A 20929-nucleotide genomic window follows, 5' to 3' on the forward strand; every position below is an offset into this window, starting at 1 on the left:
CTGGTGTCCTTATGTTCCCAATTAAATTCTTTAAAATTCAAATCATTACACCCTATTTGCTTTTTTTTTCTTCTTCTTTGGCTCACCCTCTGTTCTTTCTTAATCCTTATATCTGGTGTTTTTTCCACTTTTTATTTATGTCTTCTGTCTTTCTCCTCCTCTACTTCCTCTTCTCATTGCTCAGTTGGAAGGATGGCCTGGCTCTGTGTGCCCTCATCCACAGGCACAGACCTGACCTCATTGACTACTCCAAACTGAGAAAGGTGCACTATCCTTCCTCCCTGTTTTTCCTGTAATGATCTGTTCTATTTTCTATGTTTACATGGAGTTAATAATAGTATTAACTGTTTGATTCTTTTGTATTTTATTTCACTACTGCTTCCCTGCCTATAGGCGAAAGTATAATGTACATAACTCTATGTAAAACATGCAGTCTTTTATTTTGCACTAATGCATGGCTTAGTAGACGGAAGGTTTTTACCTGGCGTATATGTCACATATAGGGATTTAAATTCAGGCGTCACTATGCATCCTTTGTACACAACTACTGTATTTTCTATTGCAAAGAAAAAAACATCAATCTAAAGTGTTTTAACGTGTTGGATTAAAACTGTAGGACAGAAGGATCCACACACTTATTTCTTGCTTGCCAAAACTCTTTCTTGGAACATTGGTTTATTAAATCTCAGTGGAGCTGTCGGTTTGGTTTGTGAAACTCAGTTTGCTTTGTGTCAGTGTGGATCATGGCTTTAACTATTGAGTTCCTTATCTGGTCAATACTCATAAATTTGTGGTTATGTTTGACAGTAATTGTGTGTGCCTATAGGATGACCCTATTGGTAACCTGAACACTGCCTTCGAAGTGGCTGAGAAGTTCCTGGACATCCCCAAGATGCTTGATGCTGAAGGTGAAACAGTGAAACAAATTAATAGTCTGACTGACAAACCCGTCTCTGTGGTGTTGGATAACCTCCACTGCAGCAAAAATACATAATGACAGATGGTACAAAGACGAAAGGTCATTCTTACTTGAAATTCAACCATCTGCCTAAAGAAATGAATACATTATAAACCCCTGATGGTTTTGACCTCAGAAATATTACTGTATTTTGGACAAATGTCTAATAGACTTAATGATCTATATGTAATACAGTACTTAATAACATATAATAATAATGATGTATGTGGTATTGTAGTAATAATCTTTTTTCCTCACTAGGGGTGGCTGTTTATATCATTTACTTTATCATTACTTTTTCACCCTCAGATATTGTGAACACACCCAAACCTGATGAGAAGGCTATCATGACCTACGTGTCTTGTTTCTACCACGCCTTTGCCGGTGCTGAGCAGGTCAGATAGTATTTTATTTTTAGGTAAATTTAAACTTTTAAGCTTTTTAAGCATAATATTCAGATCTTACTCTACGCTCTTAGTGTGGCTGTTATAATTGATTAAAGCAGCTGACACAGAGATGCTGTCAACCTAATGAATCAGTGTGAGAAATGTATGAAGACTGGTTGTTTATACTGAATTGTAAATGTATGTTAAATGTTGTTACTCTCTCCCTCTCAGGCCGAGACAGCTGCCAACCGTATCTGCAAGGTGCTGGCCGTCAACCAGGAGAATGAGAAACTGATGGAGGAGTACGAGAAGCTGGCCAGCGAGGTGAGAAACAACTGCAACCAGATTCACCCACTCTCAGTCCATCCTGCACATCCTCCTCCTGCAACAATAGTTTAATGTTCAGTTCAAACTCACCGTTTTTCTCTAAGCTTTCTCATCCTCCTACTGACTCTACATGGTGCAGCTCTAAAATCACTGCAGTTAAATCAATAGTATAAGTGAGAAACCAGAGTGTCATGGTAACAGAAGCTGCAAAAGGACACGTGATAACTGTGTATAAGTAAAGAAATAACAATATAGGTGGTACACTAATGTTATCAGTATATCATTTTTATAATCATTTTAACTATTATTTAATGGCTGTTTTGTTTGTACGTCACCCTTCAGCAACAAGGTGGTTCAAAGTTATTCGTAAGAGAAAAGTATCAAAGCACATGTCTGTGTGTAGCAGTCTTGTGTTACCGTTTGTATGGTGAATTGTTTCAGCTAGTGATTCTATTTTATACTTTTAGATTTGTACATTTTATCATTTATTTCAGTCAAGTTTTTTTTCCTTGAGTGGTTAACAGAATAATGACACACCTCTAGTGAGGCTAGTGGACTTAAAGACCAGCCAATAGCAAATGAATGCAGTAAAGTCCAAAATGGGAATAGGTGGGTTTTTACAAATCCAAAATCAGGGAACCACAACAATATAAAAATTGCTATAAAAATTAAATGGACCCAAATTCAGACATTGTGTACAGATAATGTGGATCATACAACTCTGAAATGATATGGGACAGTGGGGTTAAAGAAAAAGCTTTTACACAATATAAAACTCATCTTAAAACTCTAAATAATAAGAGACAAGAACCAACAAAGCCTTAGCGTCAAAGCTTCTCAATAATCTGCACATTTCCCTGGCTTCTATAGCTGCTGGAGTGGATCCGCCGCACCATTCCCTGGCTGGAGAACCGCGTGGCCGAGCAGACCATGCGCGCCATGCAGCAGAAGTTGGAGGATTTCCGTGACTACCGCCGCGTCCACAAGCCACCCCGCGTCCAGGAGAAATGCCAGCTGGAGATCAACTTCAACACCTTGCAGACAAAACTGAGGCTTAGCAACAGGCCCGCCTTCATGCCCTCTGAGGGCAAGATGGTGTCGGTGAGTAGGGCAGAATTTTTACTTAGTATATTGTTGTTGCTACAGTGTCATTGTGGATTATTAGTTGAAAGATTACATCTTTCTTAGCGGTTTTACATTCCTGAAAGCTTGAAAAAACCCTTTAAGCACTTGCTTTGTTATCCAACAAAAGTAAAGCTGTTCCTGAAAAGTACATTACATCTTAGAAATCTTAGAAAACAGTCTTCACTTAACACTGGAAGTCATCTAATAAAAAAATTTGCACTGTCGGCTAAAAGAAAGAAAATGGTTAGAAAGTTCACTTTTAGCTAGACTGAAATAAAAATAGAAGCTTTTTTCCGTCAACAGACGCATCCTTTCTAAGTGATTTATATAGATGTGAAAATACTCAGGACATGTCTTTTTACAAGTCTTTAGAAATTCTTCTTCAGCAGATCACAGTAAGGAAACCGCTCCATCTCTTTTAGGATATTGCCAATGCCTGGAAGGGCCTTGAGCAGGTGGAGAAGGGCTACGAGGAGTGGCTGCTGACTGAGATCCGTCGTCTGGAGAGACTCGATCACCTGGCTGAGAAGTTCAAGCAGAAGTGTGCCATGCATGAGGCCTGGACTGCAGGTGAGGACAAAAATAAAGGTGTAGCAGAATAAAGACACAATATCCAGAGCATCGTGCCTTGAGTTAGCCTGTTTATAATTTGACATTGCTCTGCTTTCCAAAAAAGATGGTACAAATGAGACCATAAGTACATTTCTGTCTGCTTGTGTATTGATCATACGGCTATTTGTTTACAATGGTTCAGTTATAGCAATAGCAATAATTTATGAGGATAATAAAGTTTTATATTAGAGAGTCATGGTCAGTAAAAGGGGCCAACTACAATGGAGGGAAGATGAAAGATCAGACAAACGACTAAAGCAAGAGCTGTGTAGTAAGTAAAGTAGTCTTGACTTTTCCATTGAAAGGTTTCCAGTCCAGATCAAACATCTGTGTGTTTCAGGTAAAGAGGACCTGCTGTCCCAGAAGGACTACGAGTCAGCTTCTCTGATGGAGATCAGAGCTCTCATGAGAAAGCATGAAGCCTTTGAAAGCGACCTCGCTGCTCACCAGGACAGGGTGGAGCAAATCGCTGCCATCGCTCAGGAACTGAAGTAAGATACAACAATGAGAAGTGTTCTAATGTTCTGTGTGCTGTAAATGGACAAAACCTGAACCAAGGGAGTTCGGTAGATTGAGTTTTTTTATTGATGAAAACATGGAGCAGAAGTGAGCATGTTGTTGGTCTTTCTAACATTCTGGGGAGAAACATGAAGAAAATGTGATGCAGAGGAGGATAAATTGACAGGAGTAAGAAATAAGAAGAGAAATTGCGAAACTGAAGGCAGAACGGCTTAACTGAAACTGTAGGTGGTTTAGGAAAGGAGAAAGTGAGTGCCTGAAGTGTTTCAGGAGTCCTGCTGGTCACGATTGGATAGATGTGTTGAAAGCATACTTGGATGTCAGTACAGTGAAGAACAAAAGATGCACAAGATGAGTGGAAAGCATCATAATGAGAGGGATAAAAAGATGAAAGGATGGTTCATGAAAGAGCAGAAACCTCTGATCTTACCATTTCCTTATTCCTCACCACTCCTCAGGGTTTTTTTTTTTCACAGTCAGTGTGGAGCAGATCTCTTTGATGCTATATACATTATAATCTGAGTTTCTCAGTCCCATAATGCTGAATATGTATGCATGCCACCCATAATTTATCAGTCAGAACTTCAAAAGCAGATATTTTGTACTAAAATGCAAAACATTACCAGATGACCTCTTAAATAGACATAATCTGATGGCATTAAATATGCAAATTATTGTGTAATGGTATTAAATATAGTATCATAATTACTATACTTAATACCATAATACACTTTCCTGCTGCATGAGCGGAAGGAAATAATTTTTTGCAGGACTCTTGTTTATGTGCTCATTTTAGATTTACTGCCAACTCAGTGTAGTTCAAATAGAAATAGTCTGACATAAAATGTTTTTTACCCTCTTGTGTCCTTCAGTGAGCTGGACTATCATGATGCTGCCACAGTCAACACCCGCTGCCAGGGCATCTGTGACCAGTGGGACAACCTGGGAACCCTCACCCAGAAGAGGAGGGACGCACTGGAGGTAAACTTGGTGATATGTGTTAAACTAATTAGGGCTGACTAACATATCAAATGAATTAGCTTCTTTGTTTTTGAACTGTGAGGAAAATGGCTACATCACAAAATAAGGATTGATGCTTCCTTTGCTAGAAGTCTTAGCATGAGCAGCTACAGCTCTCTGTGTTTGTTGGAGGAATTCAAAGATAGATTAGATACTTTGGAAATGATCAGAGCCCAGTGTGTATTTCCTTTGGTCGCCCTTAGCTTTTTAATGTTGCACATCTGCTAGTAGTAATGTTACAATATGTAAAAGGATAACTTTGCTAGTCATGTTTTTCTAGTCAGAATACACACATGGCCCTAAATCATACACTGTTCCCCTGAAATTGTGAATCCCCATGAACACTGTAGAAATGTGAGGCCCTCATCATCTAATGCTAGTGTTGATTCATCTTTGTCTTTTGGTTGTAAAATATGTTCAGAATCATAACACGACTTAAACAATTAGCGGAGTTCAACTTGTGGAAATAATCATTTTGTTGCTAAAATGTAATTCACTCCCAGTGTTCCTCTCCACACCTTTGATGTGATAAAGAGTAGTTATCTAATCTAATCTGTGTCTGTAGCGTGTGGAGAAGCTGTGGGAGACCATTGACCAGCTGTACCTGGAGTTTGCCAAGAGGGCAGCGCCCTTCAACAACTGGATGGACGGAGCCATGGAAGACCTGCAGGACATGTTCATTGTCCACAGCATTGAGGAGATCCAGGTACCACCCAGCAACATAGAGCTAACCTCCCACTGAAAGTTGGTCAAGTTTGAAATTGTCTGACCATATTTACCCCATCATCTTTCTCCCACACAGAGTTTGATCACGGCTCACGATCAGTTCAAGGCCACTCTGCCTGAGGCTGACAAGGAGCGCATGGCCACCTTGGGAATCCACAACGAGATCCTGAAGATCGCCCAGACCTACGGCATCAAGCTGTCTGGAATCAACCCCTACACCAACCTCACGCCCCAGGACATCAGCACTAAGTGGGACACTGTGAGTCGAACCAACGCACAGAATCATCATGAGGAGTACATAGAGGGGGTCCAAGAAAAAGGAAGATTATTATATAGAATTTAGCAAAAATTATAAAAGAACCTGGGCAGAAACACCTTTTTACTTTTGTATTTCTAGTTTGTGTCCATGGGCTCTATGTGAACAGGAAATGTTGACGTCTACGTGCTGCATTTGGTCACCTGGCCAATAATAAGTAAAGCACATACATAGTGACAAGTCAGAAATAGTACAGTACATTTAGGTTAGAGCGACACTGATACTGCCGGCTGTGCACCCTCAAGGGAAATCAAAATAACTGCATAGTCACAGTCAGTCTCAGTTTGGCACACGTTAGACCATCTGTGCTGAAAAAAAGTTTTTTTTTTCCTGTGGAAATGAGTAGTTGGTTAATTGCTTTATGCCTTTGTTTTGTGGAACACCTGAAGTAAACTAAATCCACACAAATCATAACACTGTGGTGCTAAGATTAATAAATATATAAATATAATAAATATAAATATATATATAAATATTGTTGACGTAAATGGTAAGAGTTGGTAGACTGGTAGCAGGACACAGTAGTTGCATGTTTTAACAGGAAAATTCCTTCATTTACTTATTGATTTTAACATCTTACCACTGTAAATAGTTTATTAATTTTTAGTCTGCAATGAAGAAGCTCTTATGAATGTACTGAAACTGTGCATCTGCAGGTGAAGCACCTTGTGCCCCTCAGAGACCAAATGCTTCAGGAGGAGGTGGCCAGACAGCAGGCCAACGAGAGACTGAGGCGCCAGTTTGCTGCCCAGGCCAACATCATTGGACCCTGGATTCAAACCAAGATGGAGGTACAGTTTCTCTGTAACATGACACCAGACTGACAAAAGAAACTCTGCTCACTTTTACCTTAGGAATAAAGTCAGATTGGACCTGAACTCATCTCTGTGCTTACCAAAACATACATTTCATTTTAGTTCCTTGATCACATATCGCACAGTAACACGACTGTATGTAGAACACAAAAGAAAGTAAGTCTCATTCTGTTTCTTGTCTCCGCACACTTGCAGGAGATCAGCCATGTCTCAGTGGACATTGCCGGCTCCCTGGAGGAACAGATGAACAGCCTGAAGCAGTATGAGCAGAACATTATCAACTACAAATCCAATATCGACAAGCTGGAGGGAGACCACCAACTCATCCAGGAGTCCCTCATCTTCGACAACAAGCACACCAACTACACCATGGAGGTGAACTTCAATGAAGCCACACTGACTTGACATTCAGGAGCTCTCTCTTTCCACCTCTTCTTTTGTTTCACAAGTATAAATCTGGTTTCTCTCCTACACTACAGCACATCCGTGTGGGCTGGGAGCAGCTGCTCACCACCATCGCCAGAACCATCAACGAGGTGGAGAACCAGATCCTGACCCGTGATGCCAAGGGCATCAGCCAAGAACAGCTCAATGAGTTCAGAGCCTCCTTCAACCACTTCGACAGGGTGAGACATTCATGGACTCAAAAAATAAATTATATGTATCTATATATATATATATAAACCTCACAGTGACATTTGTACTAGTGTCAGTGAATCAGTTTGCTTAACAACACATGAGCCACAGAACAGAGCTCATTTCTTTCATTTTAAACAACAAAATCACTGATTTTTATTAACTTCTGTTTATTTAATGCTCTGTATTACAGAGATAGACGATTGTGTCATATCATTTTGTTCTAGTAATTAATCTTCAATTGCAATTCTTTTTTTTTTTTGCAGAAGAGGAATGGTATGATGGACCCAGACGACTTCCGTGCCTGCCTCATCTCCATGGGTTACGATCTGGTCAGTACCCTGTCTGAAATTTCTTTAACAAAACTTTTTATAAGTTTTATACAGGATTATTAATAAAATCCATTAAAGACCAATGTATTACGTCTATGTAGTAACTTGTTAGTTAGTTATTTGTAGTTAAAGTAATAACATACTTTTTCTTTCTGACAGGGTGAGGTAGAGTTCGCTCGCATCATGACCCTGGTGGACCCCAACAACACAGGTGTTGTGACCTTCCAGGCCTTCATCGACTTCATGACCCGCGAGACCGCTGAGACCGACACTGCAGAACAGGTCATGGCTTCCTTCAAGATTCTGGCTTCAGACAAGGTAAGTAAACAAACCAACATTTACACCTGACAAACGGTAATTAAATCTTTACGAATGCACAGTTACTATATGTACTTACATATATACTCAGTATATATGGCTCTGTATCTTCATCACCGTTATTATTCATTAATATTATAAGATTGTTGGGGTGGGCGGGTAAAGACTAATTGCTAATGAGTTCACACAGGGAAGAAAACAGTGACATCAGCTCAGCTGGATGAAAAATGACAGCATGACTCAGTAACATTGAACTAGGTCAATCTGACCTCTAGGTTAGAAGTAACCAGCTTCTTATCTCATTAATCCTAAAAAAAAGTTACTTATTAATACGAAGGTCATGAAGAGGAGAAGTCTGATAACTGCTGAGCTGTATCCACATTTACTGTGGATACAGGGGGATTGTCATGGTCCCAGATCTCAGCAGATCGATGAGTGAATAACAGCTAAAACTAGAATCAAAAGCCACATTTGTATTAAGATGTGGACTATTCATCGTCACTCAATTGCTGTGTTGGCTTGAGTGGGAACACTGGTGAGTTAATGTTGAGCAATCTTTAAAAAAAGAAGAAAAAGAAATTGTAGGCGGCAGAATTTGGAGTGCGTTGAAATGCCAGGAGGTTTGGTTTAAAAATCAGCTCTGTGTGTGTATAAATCACACCTCACCTCTCCCTCCTTTCTCAGAATTACATCACAGTGGAGGAGCTGCGCAGAGAGCTGCCACCAGAGCAGGCCGAGTACTGCATTAGCCGCATGACCAGGTTCGTCGGACCCAACAGCCCCACTGATGCCCTGGACTACATTTCCTTCTCCAGTGCTCTGTACGGAGAGAGCGACTTATAAATGCGGCCGCTTCTCACCACCTCCTCTCCCCCCTTCTCCCCCCTATTTCTCCTATTTGGAGAGAGCAATTTAAACCCTTCCACATGCTTAGTTCTTAACTTTTCCTCTTTGAAATCTTAACTCTCCCCTCCCCACCCTTTCCAATCCCCATAAACACTGCCTACTGCCTAGAGAAGGTGAGAGTAGAAGACTCTGTTCAGATCGAAAAAACTATATTTAGACTCATTCAAGTGCCTTAAAAAGCAGAAGCGTGTCAGGTATTGACTGAACTTATGTAAGCAGCATACATATAACATACCTGCCACCTTTAGATGATAAACAGAAGGAACTAATGAAAGAGAAAGAAAGCTATTTAAAAAAGCCTCTTGATTTGAGCAAAGCCTCCTGCTCTCCCGTCTCCAGATGACATTTTTTGTAGAAGGGTTATTAAACATGATTTAAAAAAAAAAAGCTGGTTGGTCAGTTGGCTTGGTTGGTTGTGTATTTGTGCAGATGCATGCTGTGTTGAAGTTTAGAAATGCTGTCTTTGTGAGACTGTCCTCTGAATCGTCCCTAATCGCACAGCTGTCAGTAGCTGATAGCCTGTTAACGTTTCAGCCAGCAGGAGTGAAGCCAGTCAGGTGCTACGATGTTACAAAGCCAGTCGAACACTGAAGTTCTGTTTAAAAAAATCAAATACTAAAGCACTGTGAATCCTGAATGTTAGCAAAGATCAAATTCAACCTGGAAATCTTAAACGGAAGAAACTCAGGATCAATCGGAGGATGAATGAGAGCACCCACACTTTGAAGTGCTGAATATTAAGATGAGGACAGCAACTCAAGGCAAAGCACCTTGGGTAAATGTAGACAGAGAGAGCGAGAGCCATGGCTCGATGGGGACTCGAATGAAGACAGAAAGGAAAAGCTGTTACGGCCGGAGAGAACGATCCCACACACACATCCCTCCTCTCTGTCCGCGATGCACTTCAGTAAAACCTAAAATTACAGAGAGAGAGGGGTCGAGCGGTCAGGAAAGGGCGTCAGGAAAGTAGTGGATGAAATAAGAGTTCTGTACATGGGACCGCAGCAGGCCTATCTCAGTGAGGAAGCAGATAGGGTTTAGGTCCCATTTGACGTGACAGGTCAGCCATGATAACCAGTGCGAGTTGACTTATGGTAATATGTGCTCCATTCTCCTCCTCCCCTCATCTCATTCTGTCCATCACCACTGATGCTATAAAAACCCACTTTCGCACAGTTAAATTATAAAAACCAGAGCTTGGAATAAAAAAGGAAAATTATGTTACTAAACAGCCGTTGTTTGTGTTTTTATTATGTTGAGCACTAGACCTGATATGTCAATATTTCTTGTATACACGTTCAAATAATTGTGCTGCACAAGCACAGCTTATAAGACGGCAGCAGTAACAGCACACAAACGTAAACAATAACAATCCCTGGGTCACTGCCGTATAGTCCACTTCTGTCCAACCTTACACCTCCACGCTGAGGTCACATGTCATGGTCATTGTTGGGGTCCCAGCAGAGGTGGGAGGGAAAGTCCAAGCCCTTCTCCTGAGTGTAGCGCTGCCAGCGCTCCTCGTCATGTTGGTGCGTTAGATACCTGCAGCCCATCCTCTGCTCGAATTCCCTGAGGTCGCACCACAGCTGGAAATTCTGCACGAGGAAGATGAGAGGGGAGATGGAAATGGGTGCAAATGTAAAAGAAATCCCTCGACTTCTTTAACTTATTTACTAATGTGTAGGAAGATGGTGAACATGGGCATTTGAATTAGTTTCTAGATTTAATACATCTCATTTAGTTTCATAGCCACCTTGGGATTTTGCAACTCATAAGAAATCTCTAATCAAGTTGCTGTTTGAATTGAAGTTATCCAATGAGGATGTTAGTAAACTTAATGGAGCATAATCACAACCAAAATTCATCTAGGTAATGTTTCACTCCTTGGCAACAGATTGAGCGAACATACTGTAACGGCATTAAACACTAAAATGAGCTCATGCTGTCTTAGCAGAGCTCGTTCGTAACCCTCTTAGCTGAATGTAGACGTGCTGAGACGGACCTGCAGCCAGTGGTGTCCCAGTGCTTTGCCCACGCTGAACCTCCTCCTCACCGACACCTGCAGCAGGTTATTGATGAGACTCACGGCTGGAGAGGGAAGGAGACACACATGTTTTGTTTTTAAAATGACCCACTGGAGCTCCCTAGTGGCTACAGGAGACTCTGCATTGGATAAATCAACACATTCATGCTGTGCAGCCAATTATTCAGAGTCACAGAACCATGTTTTGAATTTTAGTGGGGATCCAAAAGTTTCCAAGACTGAATGAGGGATTTAAGATGTAACTTCTGAATATCAGTTGCAGAAAATCTTGTATGAGCTTAAGAAAGGTTTGAAAATAAAAGGCTAATCATTCTTACCCTCCAGGGAGATGGAGGCCCAGGGTTGACGAGGGTACATGAACGCAGCGTTTGTGATCTGCTGCTTGATGTCCTCGTCCTCATTGAAGGGGAACGTGCCACTTAGGCTCACATACATGATGACACCCACCGACCACATGTCCAGAGAGCGGTTGTAGCCGCTGCTGCTGATCACCTCGGGCGCCAGGTAGGCCGGCGTCCCCACAACCGAGCGCCGGAATGACTTCTCACCGATGATGCGGGCAAAGCCGAAGTCGCACAGCTTCACCTGCGGCGTGCACGGGGTTAATGAAATGAGATGTCGCAACAACTAGCTTCTGCAGGAAATGAATCGAGTTGTAAAAACCCACCCGAGGAAAAGGGTCCGCAGACGCCAGAAGCACATTCTCAGGTTTCAGGTCACAGTGAGCGATGTGTTTGAAGTGCAGATACCGCAGAGCTTCAAGGATCTGCAGCAGACACACACAGTATAAAACATGGATGACAATAGGTTTAGTGCTTCGGTTATGAAGACGGTGTCTCAAAAACAATCGTCCTTTCACTGATGATGAGGATTCTCTTCATCTGTGCAACAAACAAATCCAGTTCAAAGTGTGACCCCTGGTTCCTAGAAGTGTTGACTTGTTATACGGCTATGAGCTGTGATCATGCCGACAGGGTGGGAACCACAATCGTAGGAGATACTACAACATTAAACCTTCAGACCGTTTAGAGACAGGGATGCGATCGCGTACCTGCGTGACCAGGAAGCGAGTGTTGCGTTCGGGGAGTCGGCCTTTCTCGCTGGACAGAATCATCTCCAGCATGTCTCCATGGAGCTTCTCCATGACGACAAAGACGTACTCGATGGTCTCGAACATCCCTTCCAACAGCACCACACCAGGGTGGGACAGACTCTGGAGGACACAGAAACACACACACACTCACATATTGAGTGACAGGTTTTCTTATGAATACAGAGCTAAAGCGAGCAGATGATGACAAATGCGTCTGTACCTGCAAGATGGACACTTCGTTCCTCAGCTGTCTCTCCTGTTTGTTGGGGAACCGTGTCTTATCGATGACTTTGATGGCAACTGGCCGACCTGACTTCCTATGAGTGCCTGAAGAATGACAAGCGTTCATTTACACATCATTTACAGCAGAAAGCTCCTCGGTGAGAAACTCTCTTACAGGAGTCCAGCTCAGTTTACAAGCAGAGAAACCTTCGATTTCAGTGTTTCCTTATTCTGAGCTTTTAGCATATATTTAAACTAAGAACTAATAACGTAAAAATGTGTTCAAAACCCGCTGACCTCTGTACACCACTCCAAACTGTCCTGATCCCAGCACATCGTCTGTAAAGATCTGATACACCAAGCTGACGTCCTGAAACACACAGGAACACGTGCTACACAGTGAAGTATAATCAACATCTGGCACACAGCAGGTTACACAAGTTGAGCCTTACCGCGCTGTCTCTCTGTGAGTAGATATCTGTAAAAAGACCAGGACAAAAGGTTAACACAGGAAGAGAGAGAAAGTTTTAATCAGAGGTTTAATATTACGTCCGTCTCACCCTGGGTCTCCTCGCTGTGTCCTCCGCTGCTCTGCATGGGCATCAGAGCCTGACGGATGGCGCCCTCCCAGACCGGGCCGTCCTCCCCGGCCACGCAGTACACCAGCGAGGCCGTCACCACCTCAAACGAGTGGGCGCTGTTGCCTGGCAACGTGGACATAGACAGCTGGGTGGAGCCTCGAACCTCCAGCACCTCAGACAGAGGGATCTCCTGCAGCAGGACGAGGAGAGAAGACGTCTTTATCCTTCACACAGAGGCGAAGTAAAATCTAATATCGTTACACAGAGATAATTATATTAAATTATTATTATATATATGTTTTTATATTATGTAAAACCACGGTAGATTAGGAGCATGACTAGTATCACGGAAAAAGTAAAAGAATAAAAGAAAAAACACATAATGAACTGAATTCTTGTGTTATTGTTATTACTGTATAAATCTAAAACGCTGTTTATGAGGAGCTCGTACCTTGTAGTACTTTGTGCTACTCTCGTTCTGGTACAGGGTGATACTTTTCCCATCCAAGATCCAGTAATGACGTTTCCTCTTGGGGAAAAAACAGGATCCGAAACAATTCACACAAAGATGTTAATAAGATAATAAAACAGTGTGTGTGAGTGTTAAACAGGGACGAAGTCAATGCACATTATAGCGTGTGTATGTGTGTGTGTGTGTGTGTGTGTGTGTTTCTCACCAGTGTGTCAGTGTCGGTGTGATGCAGCAGCCACCCTTCTCTCAGGACCCCGCCAGCTCTCCTCTTAGTGTGATGCACCGACTGAACGAGTCTCATCAGAGGGATGTAAGTGCTGAAACACGGACTGATGGAGCAGCACAGGACAAAAGATGTGATTAAAAAGGTCTGAGATTACATGACATGACATGACATGACATTACATTTGGTTTTCTCATCACCTGCAGAGCAGATGGCTGTGATGTGACAGTAACTCTTGAGTGCCTCCAGGTGGCAGTGTGTCACTTTCCATCAACAGTGATAGAAAGTGAAAAAGTCAGTGTGTGTTTTGGTGTAGGTGTGTATGTACAGAACAGCTGCAAGTCAAACTCCGTCTCGTGACATCACCACCAGACACCACGGTCACAATTCAGATGCTGTGACATCATCAGAGTAAATTAATAACCACCCTCTCACCTCATCGCCTCTCGTGGCGGCTGCTCTTCTTTGGTCTCGACCAGCGAGTCTCTGTCCGTGGACATCTCATCGTCTGAGATGTCTAGTGTTGTTGTACTGGTGAGCTCTGACTCAGTGTCCTCTGGTTCTGGAGGGCAGGTGTGACCCGCTGCTGTGAATCCTGGGAATATGACATCGTGAGCAGAGAGCATATCAGTCCAGCGACTCATTAACTACACATAGTATTTAACTAAATGAATGCAAAACTACAAATAATAAATCAAATGTAATTGTTTTACATCAGTCAAACCAATTAAACTTTTGTCTGACTTCAAATAATTTTCTCACACCTAAAAGAGGTTTACCTCTTATGTAACTATATAAAAATACAGTGTTTTATAGAACATTAGGTAATGACGCTGTAAGAAATCATGTTCGCTGGCGTCACCTTAAATCTCATCAGGCTTTAATCACACTACAAATCATCAGCACTACATGGACAAATGTGGTGTTTCTGGGAATTTTAATCACACAGAGTCCTGGACCTGTCAAACATCCTTAAGAACAGTGAATCACTTTTGACTCATCACGGCGTTATGAGACAATCAGAGCTGTGATCAGACTGAATCACAGGCCTGGAATACTAAACGCATGCTGCAGGGACGGAGGGCAGCTCACCTTCCCCGTTGACGCCTCTCTTCTCTCCTGGACAGTCCCGGGGAACCAGAGGCTCACAGCGCCGGTGGCAGTTAAACCTGCAGTCTGAGAGGATGAAGAGGAGAGAGGAGGAAGGTTCAAACACCGACAGGAAACAAGGATCCTGGTGTGTATGTTTTATTTGTATTCTGTACCACGTGAGCTCCCTGCTTACACAACTAATACGTCTTTGAATCCAGACCTGAACCTAAAGGTGATTCATCAGAGTCAAGAGGCTGCTGGAAAAGATGATTTACATTTACATTTAGTCATTTAGCAGACGCTTTTATCCAAAGCGACTTACAAGTGAGGAACAAGGCAAGCAAACAAAATCTAAGTCAATGATCATAAAACGGTCACAATAGAGGAACATGTTTTAACATATCATCAGTTGGACACGTGTTCTAATGGTCCTGCAGAAAATGTTGGTTCTTCATCTTATTTTATCGACGTGCAGCAACGTCAGGACAGAGTGTACGCAGCTCTGTATTCACCAGCAGAACTGACTCCTGCATCGCTCTCACCTGAACACTGCAGCCCCTGTCTGAAGAGCCCCTTGAGCAGTCTGTGGCAGTACTGGCACACGGTGGGTTTGGTGTAGCTGTGGATGTGGAAGGTGTGAGGCACCTGAGGTTTGCTTCTGCCGCCGTACCCAACACCCAGCCAGACCGGAGGATCTGCCCAGGATGGAGGCCTGGATGAGGGTTTGGACATGCTGATCTGTGGAAGGACAGGTTAGGTAAAGGAAGGGACAGGGTTTAACTAATCCCACAGTTTGGAAAACGAGTGTCAACTGAAAATAGTACATTTACGTCCTCACCTCTTCCAGACTGCCTCCTGCCTGATTGGACAGGGAGTGTGTACGGGGGCGTCGGGGAGGAAACAGAGAGAGGCTGGTGCTAACCTGCCGCCGCGCTCGACTGCAGTCATTGGGCAACTGGAAGGCACAGCGTTTATGGAAATCTAATCCACAACCTGAACAAAGGGAGAGAGGACAGAAAAAAGTGGCAGATTATGACTTTATGAACAAAAAACTGATGAAACCTATGAATGAGTCCAAACACCGATGACTTTACCGTCACACTTTAGCCCCTGTCGAACGAGGCCCCACAGCATTTCTCCACAGTGGTGACAGAAAGTGGGAGTCCGGTACGACTGGACCACCAGAGTGTGTGGACGGGTCCTCATCTCAGTCACTGTGGCTGATCCTGAGTCAGATAAACAAAACAGAGACAGTATAGATCTCTAGTCATGTGAGGATACATATCAAGACACACAGCTGCTTTGACAGGAGATAAACACAGTAGACACTGAAACGTGAGAGAGGATTGATCTGTTGATCTGTGTGTTTTATGTGCTGATGATTTTAAAGAATGTCTCTTGAAAACAGATCTGCTGACTCTAATCTTCATATTATGGACATTTGTGTTCCTGTTGAAGTTCAACCTGCTGCCCTCTGACCTGCGATGATGACCTCGATGAGGTCTCCATCCCGCAGCTCGTCGTGGTCGGACAGTCGCTGCAGCAGCTGCTCGGTGGAGGCCTGATGTCTGAACAGCAGAATCTTCTCCCCGACTCCCACCACGCTGCAGTCTGGAGCCTGAACGCACAGACACCGTGTCAGTCTCCATCCATGACACAAGCTAAATTTAACACGCTCGCCCCGACGAGCTGAGTCATGCAAATCTGCATCACTTCCAGCAGGTGAAGCTGACAAACATATGATCTGGATATAAAAATAAGTTATGTGGAAAAACCCCTGTCTGAAAGAAACACATCATAGCTAATGCTGCTTGGTTAACACTGCGTCCCACAACATGATTTCTCTGTCTGACTAGCATTTTCCATCACAACAGAGTTTCAGTGGATTCAGTGGAGTACAACCTGGAGAAAATTCAACGGGGACAGAAACATAAAGAGACATCAGAGAAGTCAAAAGATTCTGTAAATAATCTGCTACCTACATGACCTAGTTACACTTTCGACAAAAGGATAAATAGGTCTCTAAGATAAGACGTAACACGACAGAACCTGATACAATCTGAACACGTGAACATGGTGAAGACCGTGTCTGTACGTCAGTCACGATTCGGCGTTTTCACGTCTGAGAGCCTGCAGTGTGGTGGAATCCAAACCGCCTCTTAATCTGCCGCATGTCTGAGAAACGGTCCTGAGCATACTGTAAGTGATGTGCTGCAGGTGAGCTGTGGTCTAACAACTTGTAAATATGTATATATACAGTATATATATATATATATATACACACACACATGTCTCTTTATTCAATAGTGGTGAGTGAGGACAGAGAAATGGTGAGAAAATCTTCCCTGCTCTGTTCATCTTGCAAGATAACAACCTGTTGTGTGGTTTTATGAATGGAAGTCTTTTCTACTGCAGCCGTCCGGATGTTGATTCTGTCATCTTCTGGATTTACAGTAAATAAAGTGATGACAATAACAGGATGTAACGAACTACAGTCGCAGATTTAAGAGGCTGATGGTGTAATTTAAAGACACTCAACACCTCCTAAAGTCCCTTCCAGAAGTATTTGGTAGTGGTGTCCACTAACACAAGACAATACAATGAACATGTTTTCTGTGCTGATCGGGGATCAGAAAACGTACCGGGACATGGCCGAGGTACCTCACTCACTGGCAACTCAACGCTTTTCAAACCAAGCAATGTGACCTAAGCAGCATCTTTATCGACAGGCTGCTCCACGCGGTGAGTGGAGGAAAGCTGCCAGTCTGTTCTGTCTGTTGCTGTCGCACTTCTCGGTCTCAGCTGCTCCCAGCAAACTCACGCGACCTGGACACCTGCAGGCTAATCTGCCTGACTGCACAATGATTGGTCAATTTGGTGCCATTGGTGCCCCAAGGTCCTCTTTGATTGACTGTTAATAACCACATCTCATTTATACATTTAGATTATGATCTGTATTATTGTACGTTATTGTTTATTCTGCTGTGGCACTCAGGAAACATAACTTATACTAAGTGTATACGTTATGCGTGACTGGGTAGCGAAAATATGAAATATTGTTGAGGAGTTAAGGTTTTAACTCACGATCGTGGCATGCCATCGGATCGGGTAAACTCTATGGGAAAGGAATTTATCATAGAGTTATATCACAATATATAATTTTAAAAAATAATGTGAGTGGGAATCAGGTGTAAAGTCAGTAGTGTGGGAGTGGATGAGCGGAAATGTGTTGCAAGGGTGCTGCTGATAAATCTACAACCCTAATGTTTGTGGAAAGACAAAGGGAGGCAGAGGCAGACCAGCTGCTGCTTCAGACTGTGTCGACCTGCTGCCTGAAGACTCGAGCAAAGATCAAAAGCTGAAAGCAGCACTGGTGCGAGCGAGGTAGACGTGCGTGTGTGTGTGTGTGTGTGTTTAAAACAGAAGGGGTGAGGCTGTGGTTGGAAACTTTTCTGCGCTAGTGTCGACCACACAGTCTCTGTAACAGAGGCAGTGTGAAGACCAGGCCAGCTGACACACACAGAGACACCAGCACCTGCAGACACACGTTAACTACATGTGTCTGAATTCACTGCTGGTGGAGTTTTGTTGTGATGGACAAGTGGACCTACTGCTGTTTAAGCTACTTAATTATCTTCACTGTGTTCCTGTAAGAGTTTGGTGCATAAATCTAACTTGGTTTACTAGAATATAAACCAGGTTAATAACTCATACGTGTGTGTGTGTGTGTGTGTGTAGTGAGGATACGCTACAGCCAAAACCACCACAACATCCTCCATCAGACAACAATGCAGAAAAACCTGGAGGTTTCTCAAAAGCCACACTCTACACTGTAACCTACACGATCCTCCTTCGTGCAGACGGTGACCTTTTCAAAGTCCACACGCTGAGGGTTTCGAGACCTGAGAAAGCTGCAGTGTCAACTGAATATTTTCCAAGTGGAACTGAGTTAAAGGTGCAATGCGAGCCCTCAGTGCTCACTCAGGTCTACATGCAGGATCTGAACCAGCCCAATTATAGTCACTAGCTTTTAGATTTTGCAAGTACTGAATAGATTTAACCTCCTCTATCTGTCAGATGGAGGCTACAACATGTGGAGATCATGTTTCAGGTGTAGGACACCTAGACCTAGAACACAAAGAGCAGTTTGAAGATAAAGCACTCAGCTCCAGCTCATTGAACCGGTACTACACAAATTTTACCCCTTTAGGTCTCCCCTCCTTTTAGTGCCCTCCCCCTTGATGTGATGTTTCAATTACCTTGCGCTCTATGATCTCTGCAGCCAGTCTTTTAGCATGGCGGTAGGTCAAGTTGGCGGCAGACACTCGAACCACCTCCCTGAACAGGCCGAGCTGGAACTGAACCAGAGCCGGCGCTGTCAGACTGGTGAGACTCGTGGGGCTGGAGGGAGGTGCTGCGTTCATGGAGAGAGAGCCTGTAGGGCTGTACGTGTCCAGAATTATTAGAGGTACATAGGAGACAATAGGATGGTGTTATGATGAAGAGATGTGGCTGCTCCAACATCTATTCCTGGTTTCAAAGCTGATTCTGGCAGCAAAAACAAGTCTCTGCTTAGTTCAGGGTGTAAACGTCTGCATGTAGGAAATTGTAACTCAAGTATTCATTAATACTGATTCAAAATAGTCACTACCTCACACATCAACACTGAAACTCATAGAGGACACTCATTAAAACAGAGTATTACACTCTGGAGGTTACTAAGCAACATCCACTTCACACGTAAACACAGTTTTTAAATTTCCTGTTACTAAAATAAAAACACTGTCATGATCTTAGTACACTCGATTCAAGTAAGGTTACGTTCTAATCCCGGTTCAATTCGGGCTCCAATCACTCACCTCAAGTGCTGAACCGTATCTCAACGACGTGACAGCTGATCAGTCACACAGTTCTTCACATAAACTCTGGTGGGTATAGTGTCTGGTTTCCTTTGTGTGGGACTTGGTTGTCGACGAGTCAGGAAGTTACAGACAGACATCTCTGTGAGGGCTGTGATGGTGCAGCGTACGGTTAACACCCCCAGTCCTGTGAAAACACACACACACACACACACACATACATACACACACAGGAACTGGTTTGACCATCTCACACACACTTTTTACGCCTCTTATGTAGATGAAAATGTACAAAACACAGAATCAGTTTGAAAAGTGGGATTTGTATTTATTGAACCTTAGATAAAATACACATTCGGTTGGCCCCGCCACAATAAGATCACCCTGATTTAATCAGCGATACAGGAGCTGAAATGAAAGCCCCCCCCTCCATATCTTGCAAGGCCTCATAACCACATTTACCATCCATGACTCTGAGCAGATGCACTGAACACCAGAAGTGTTTGGACAAGTAAAGCAGAGAAACAAAATATTGAATATTTCCTCCAGCAACACAGATTAGAGATACATATTTACAATTGTAGTTTGTTCCCCTTCATCTATTTTACTGAGCTAAACCTTTCTGGACACTGTCCCCCCGGACTGAATAAGTGACTGTTTAATACCACACATGACGGCTTAGTATTGGTATTTTTTGGTGTTGTGGTGTGTGTACAGTGAACATGAGGTTGCTAGAGTTTCTTGGAGACCAGCTACAAATGATCTACATAACTACATGGTGTTGACATAATGTGTGACTAAAGGAATTTCCCCATCATAAGTATGAGTGAGATAGTGACTTACAGTAAACATACATATAAAGGTCATACACGGATAGTTCTGTACATTATTTGCTGCAAACACACTTAAAGCACTTTTCTTTTCCCGACAACCTTCTGAAGCACTTCATTCATCTTTAACACTTACTTTTTCTACCTCTTTTCCTTCATTATGATGCGTAACCTGCAGCAGCTTGCACATTGAGCACAATCAGAAGCTGACAGAATTAGCACTTTCTACACTCGGCACTGCGACTTCAACAAACGCGATTACAAGAAGGGCGACTTGGAGTGATTTAGACATACAGTATAGAGATGGTGTGGCTGCACAAACCTGAGCATCCCTTGGTTGAACTCACTCAGACTCTCTCAAACTGGCCTTTTTGACCGTGTCACATTTGAACATTCAGAACAGAAACACTTAATCAAAGAAGGCGTTTCTTGACCATCTGATAACAGCTGGGTCGTGTTTCACATAATACAACATTTACATTCTGTGAACGGGTCTCTTGGTTTTGGTCTGATGTTG

The 20929-nt window shown here is 42.9% G+C and overlaps 2 protein-coding genes across 5 annotated transcripts in view; one reads left to right on the top strand and one right to left on the bottom strand.

Annotated features, from left to right (window-relative positions):
- The window catches only part of actn3b (actinin alpha 3b), a 32937-nt gene extending 22745 nt beyond the window's left edge, over positions 1-10192 (top strand). Inside the window, exons 7-22 of one of the 3 annotated variants that reach the window (XM_026353122.1) lie at positions 185-263; positions 827-908; positions 1268-1353; positions 1576-1668; positions 2542-2772; positions 3219-3366; positions 3749-3899; positions 4800-4908; positions 5513-5653; positions 5750-5932; positions 6646-6780; positions 7000-7179; positions 7284-7430; positions 7707-7772; positions 7932-8090; positions 8775-8933. In XM_026353122.1, coding sequence (XP_026208907.1) covers positions 185-263; positions 827-908; positions 1268-1353; positions 1576-1668; positions 2542-2772; positions 3219-3366; positions 3749-3899; positions 4800-4908; positions 5513-5653; positions 5750-5932; positions 6646-6780; positions 7000-7179; positions 7284-7430; positions 7707-7772; positions 7932-8090; positions 8775-8933 — 2149 coding nt within the window. Of the gene's footprint in view, positions 1-184; positions 264-826; positions 909-1267; positions 1354-1575; positions 1669-2541; positions 2773-3218; positions 3367-3748; positions 3900-4799; positions 4909-5512; positions 5654-5749; positions 5933-6645; positions 6781-6999; positions 7180-7283; positions 7431-7706; positions 7773-7931; positions 8091-8774 lie in introns of all 3 variants that reach the window. The other 2 variants (XM_026353121.1, XM_026353123.1) reach the window with 2 other exon arrangements.
- LOC113157559 (serine/threonine-protein kinase D3-like) lies at positions 9357-19786 on the bottom strand. Of its 2 annotated transcripts, XM_026353124.1 has the most exons (19): positions 19583-19786; positions 18983-19166; positions 16203-16341; positions 15818-15949; positions 15562-15716; positions 15266-15461; positions 14724-14807; positions 14067-14226; positions 13614-13737; positions 13388-13465; positions 12916-13126; positions 12808-12833; positions 12653-12725; positions 12354-12460; positions 12092-12253; positions 11708-11806; positions 11358-11625; positions 10999-11084; positions 9357-10591 (listed from the first exon to the last, which is right to left on the bottom strand). In XM_026353124.1, exons 2-19 carry the CDS (start codon positions 19145-19147, stop codon positions 10427-10429), a joined length of 2430 nt encoding a protein of 809 aa, XP_026208909.1. In that variant the 5' UTR covers positions 19148-19166; positions 19583-19786; the 3' UTR covers positions 9357-10426. The 2 variants fall into 2 exon arrangements, with proteins under 2 accessions (XP_026208909.1, XP_026208910.1); XM_026353125.1 differs by lacking the exon at positions 19583-19786 and having other exon boundaries at positions 18983-19183.
- Between the last annotated feature and the right edge of the window lie 1143 nt (positions 19787-20929).

The sequence above is a fragment of the Anabas testudineus genome, chromosome 18 (assembly GCF_900324465.2).
Source record: "Anabas testudineus chromosome 18, fAnaTes1.2, whole genome shotgun sequence".
NCBI classification, from domain to species: domain Eukaryota; kingdom Metazoa; phylum Chordata; class Actinopteri; order Anabantiformes; family Anabantidae; genus Anabas; species Anabas testudineus.

Bases quoted from the DNA above. Each gene is read 5' to 3' on its own strand.
- LOC113157559 (XM_026353124.1), bottom strand. From the start codon at position 19,147: ATGAACGCAGCACCTCCCTCCAGCCCCACGAGTCTCACCAGTCTGACA. The intron at 13,738-14,066 runs GTGAGAGGGTGG...CTGCTCCATCAG, and splicing joins CCGCCACGAGAGGCGATGAG to TCCGTGTTTCAGCACTTACA. The intron at 10,592-10,998 runs GTCCGTCTCAGC...TTCCTCGTGCAG, and splicing joins TGGGACACCACTGGCTGCAG to AATTTCCAGCTGTGGTGCGA.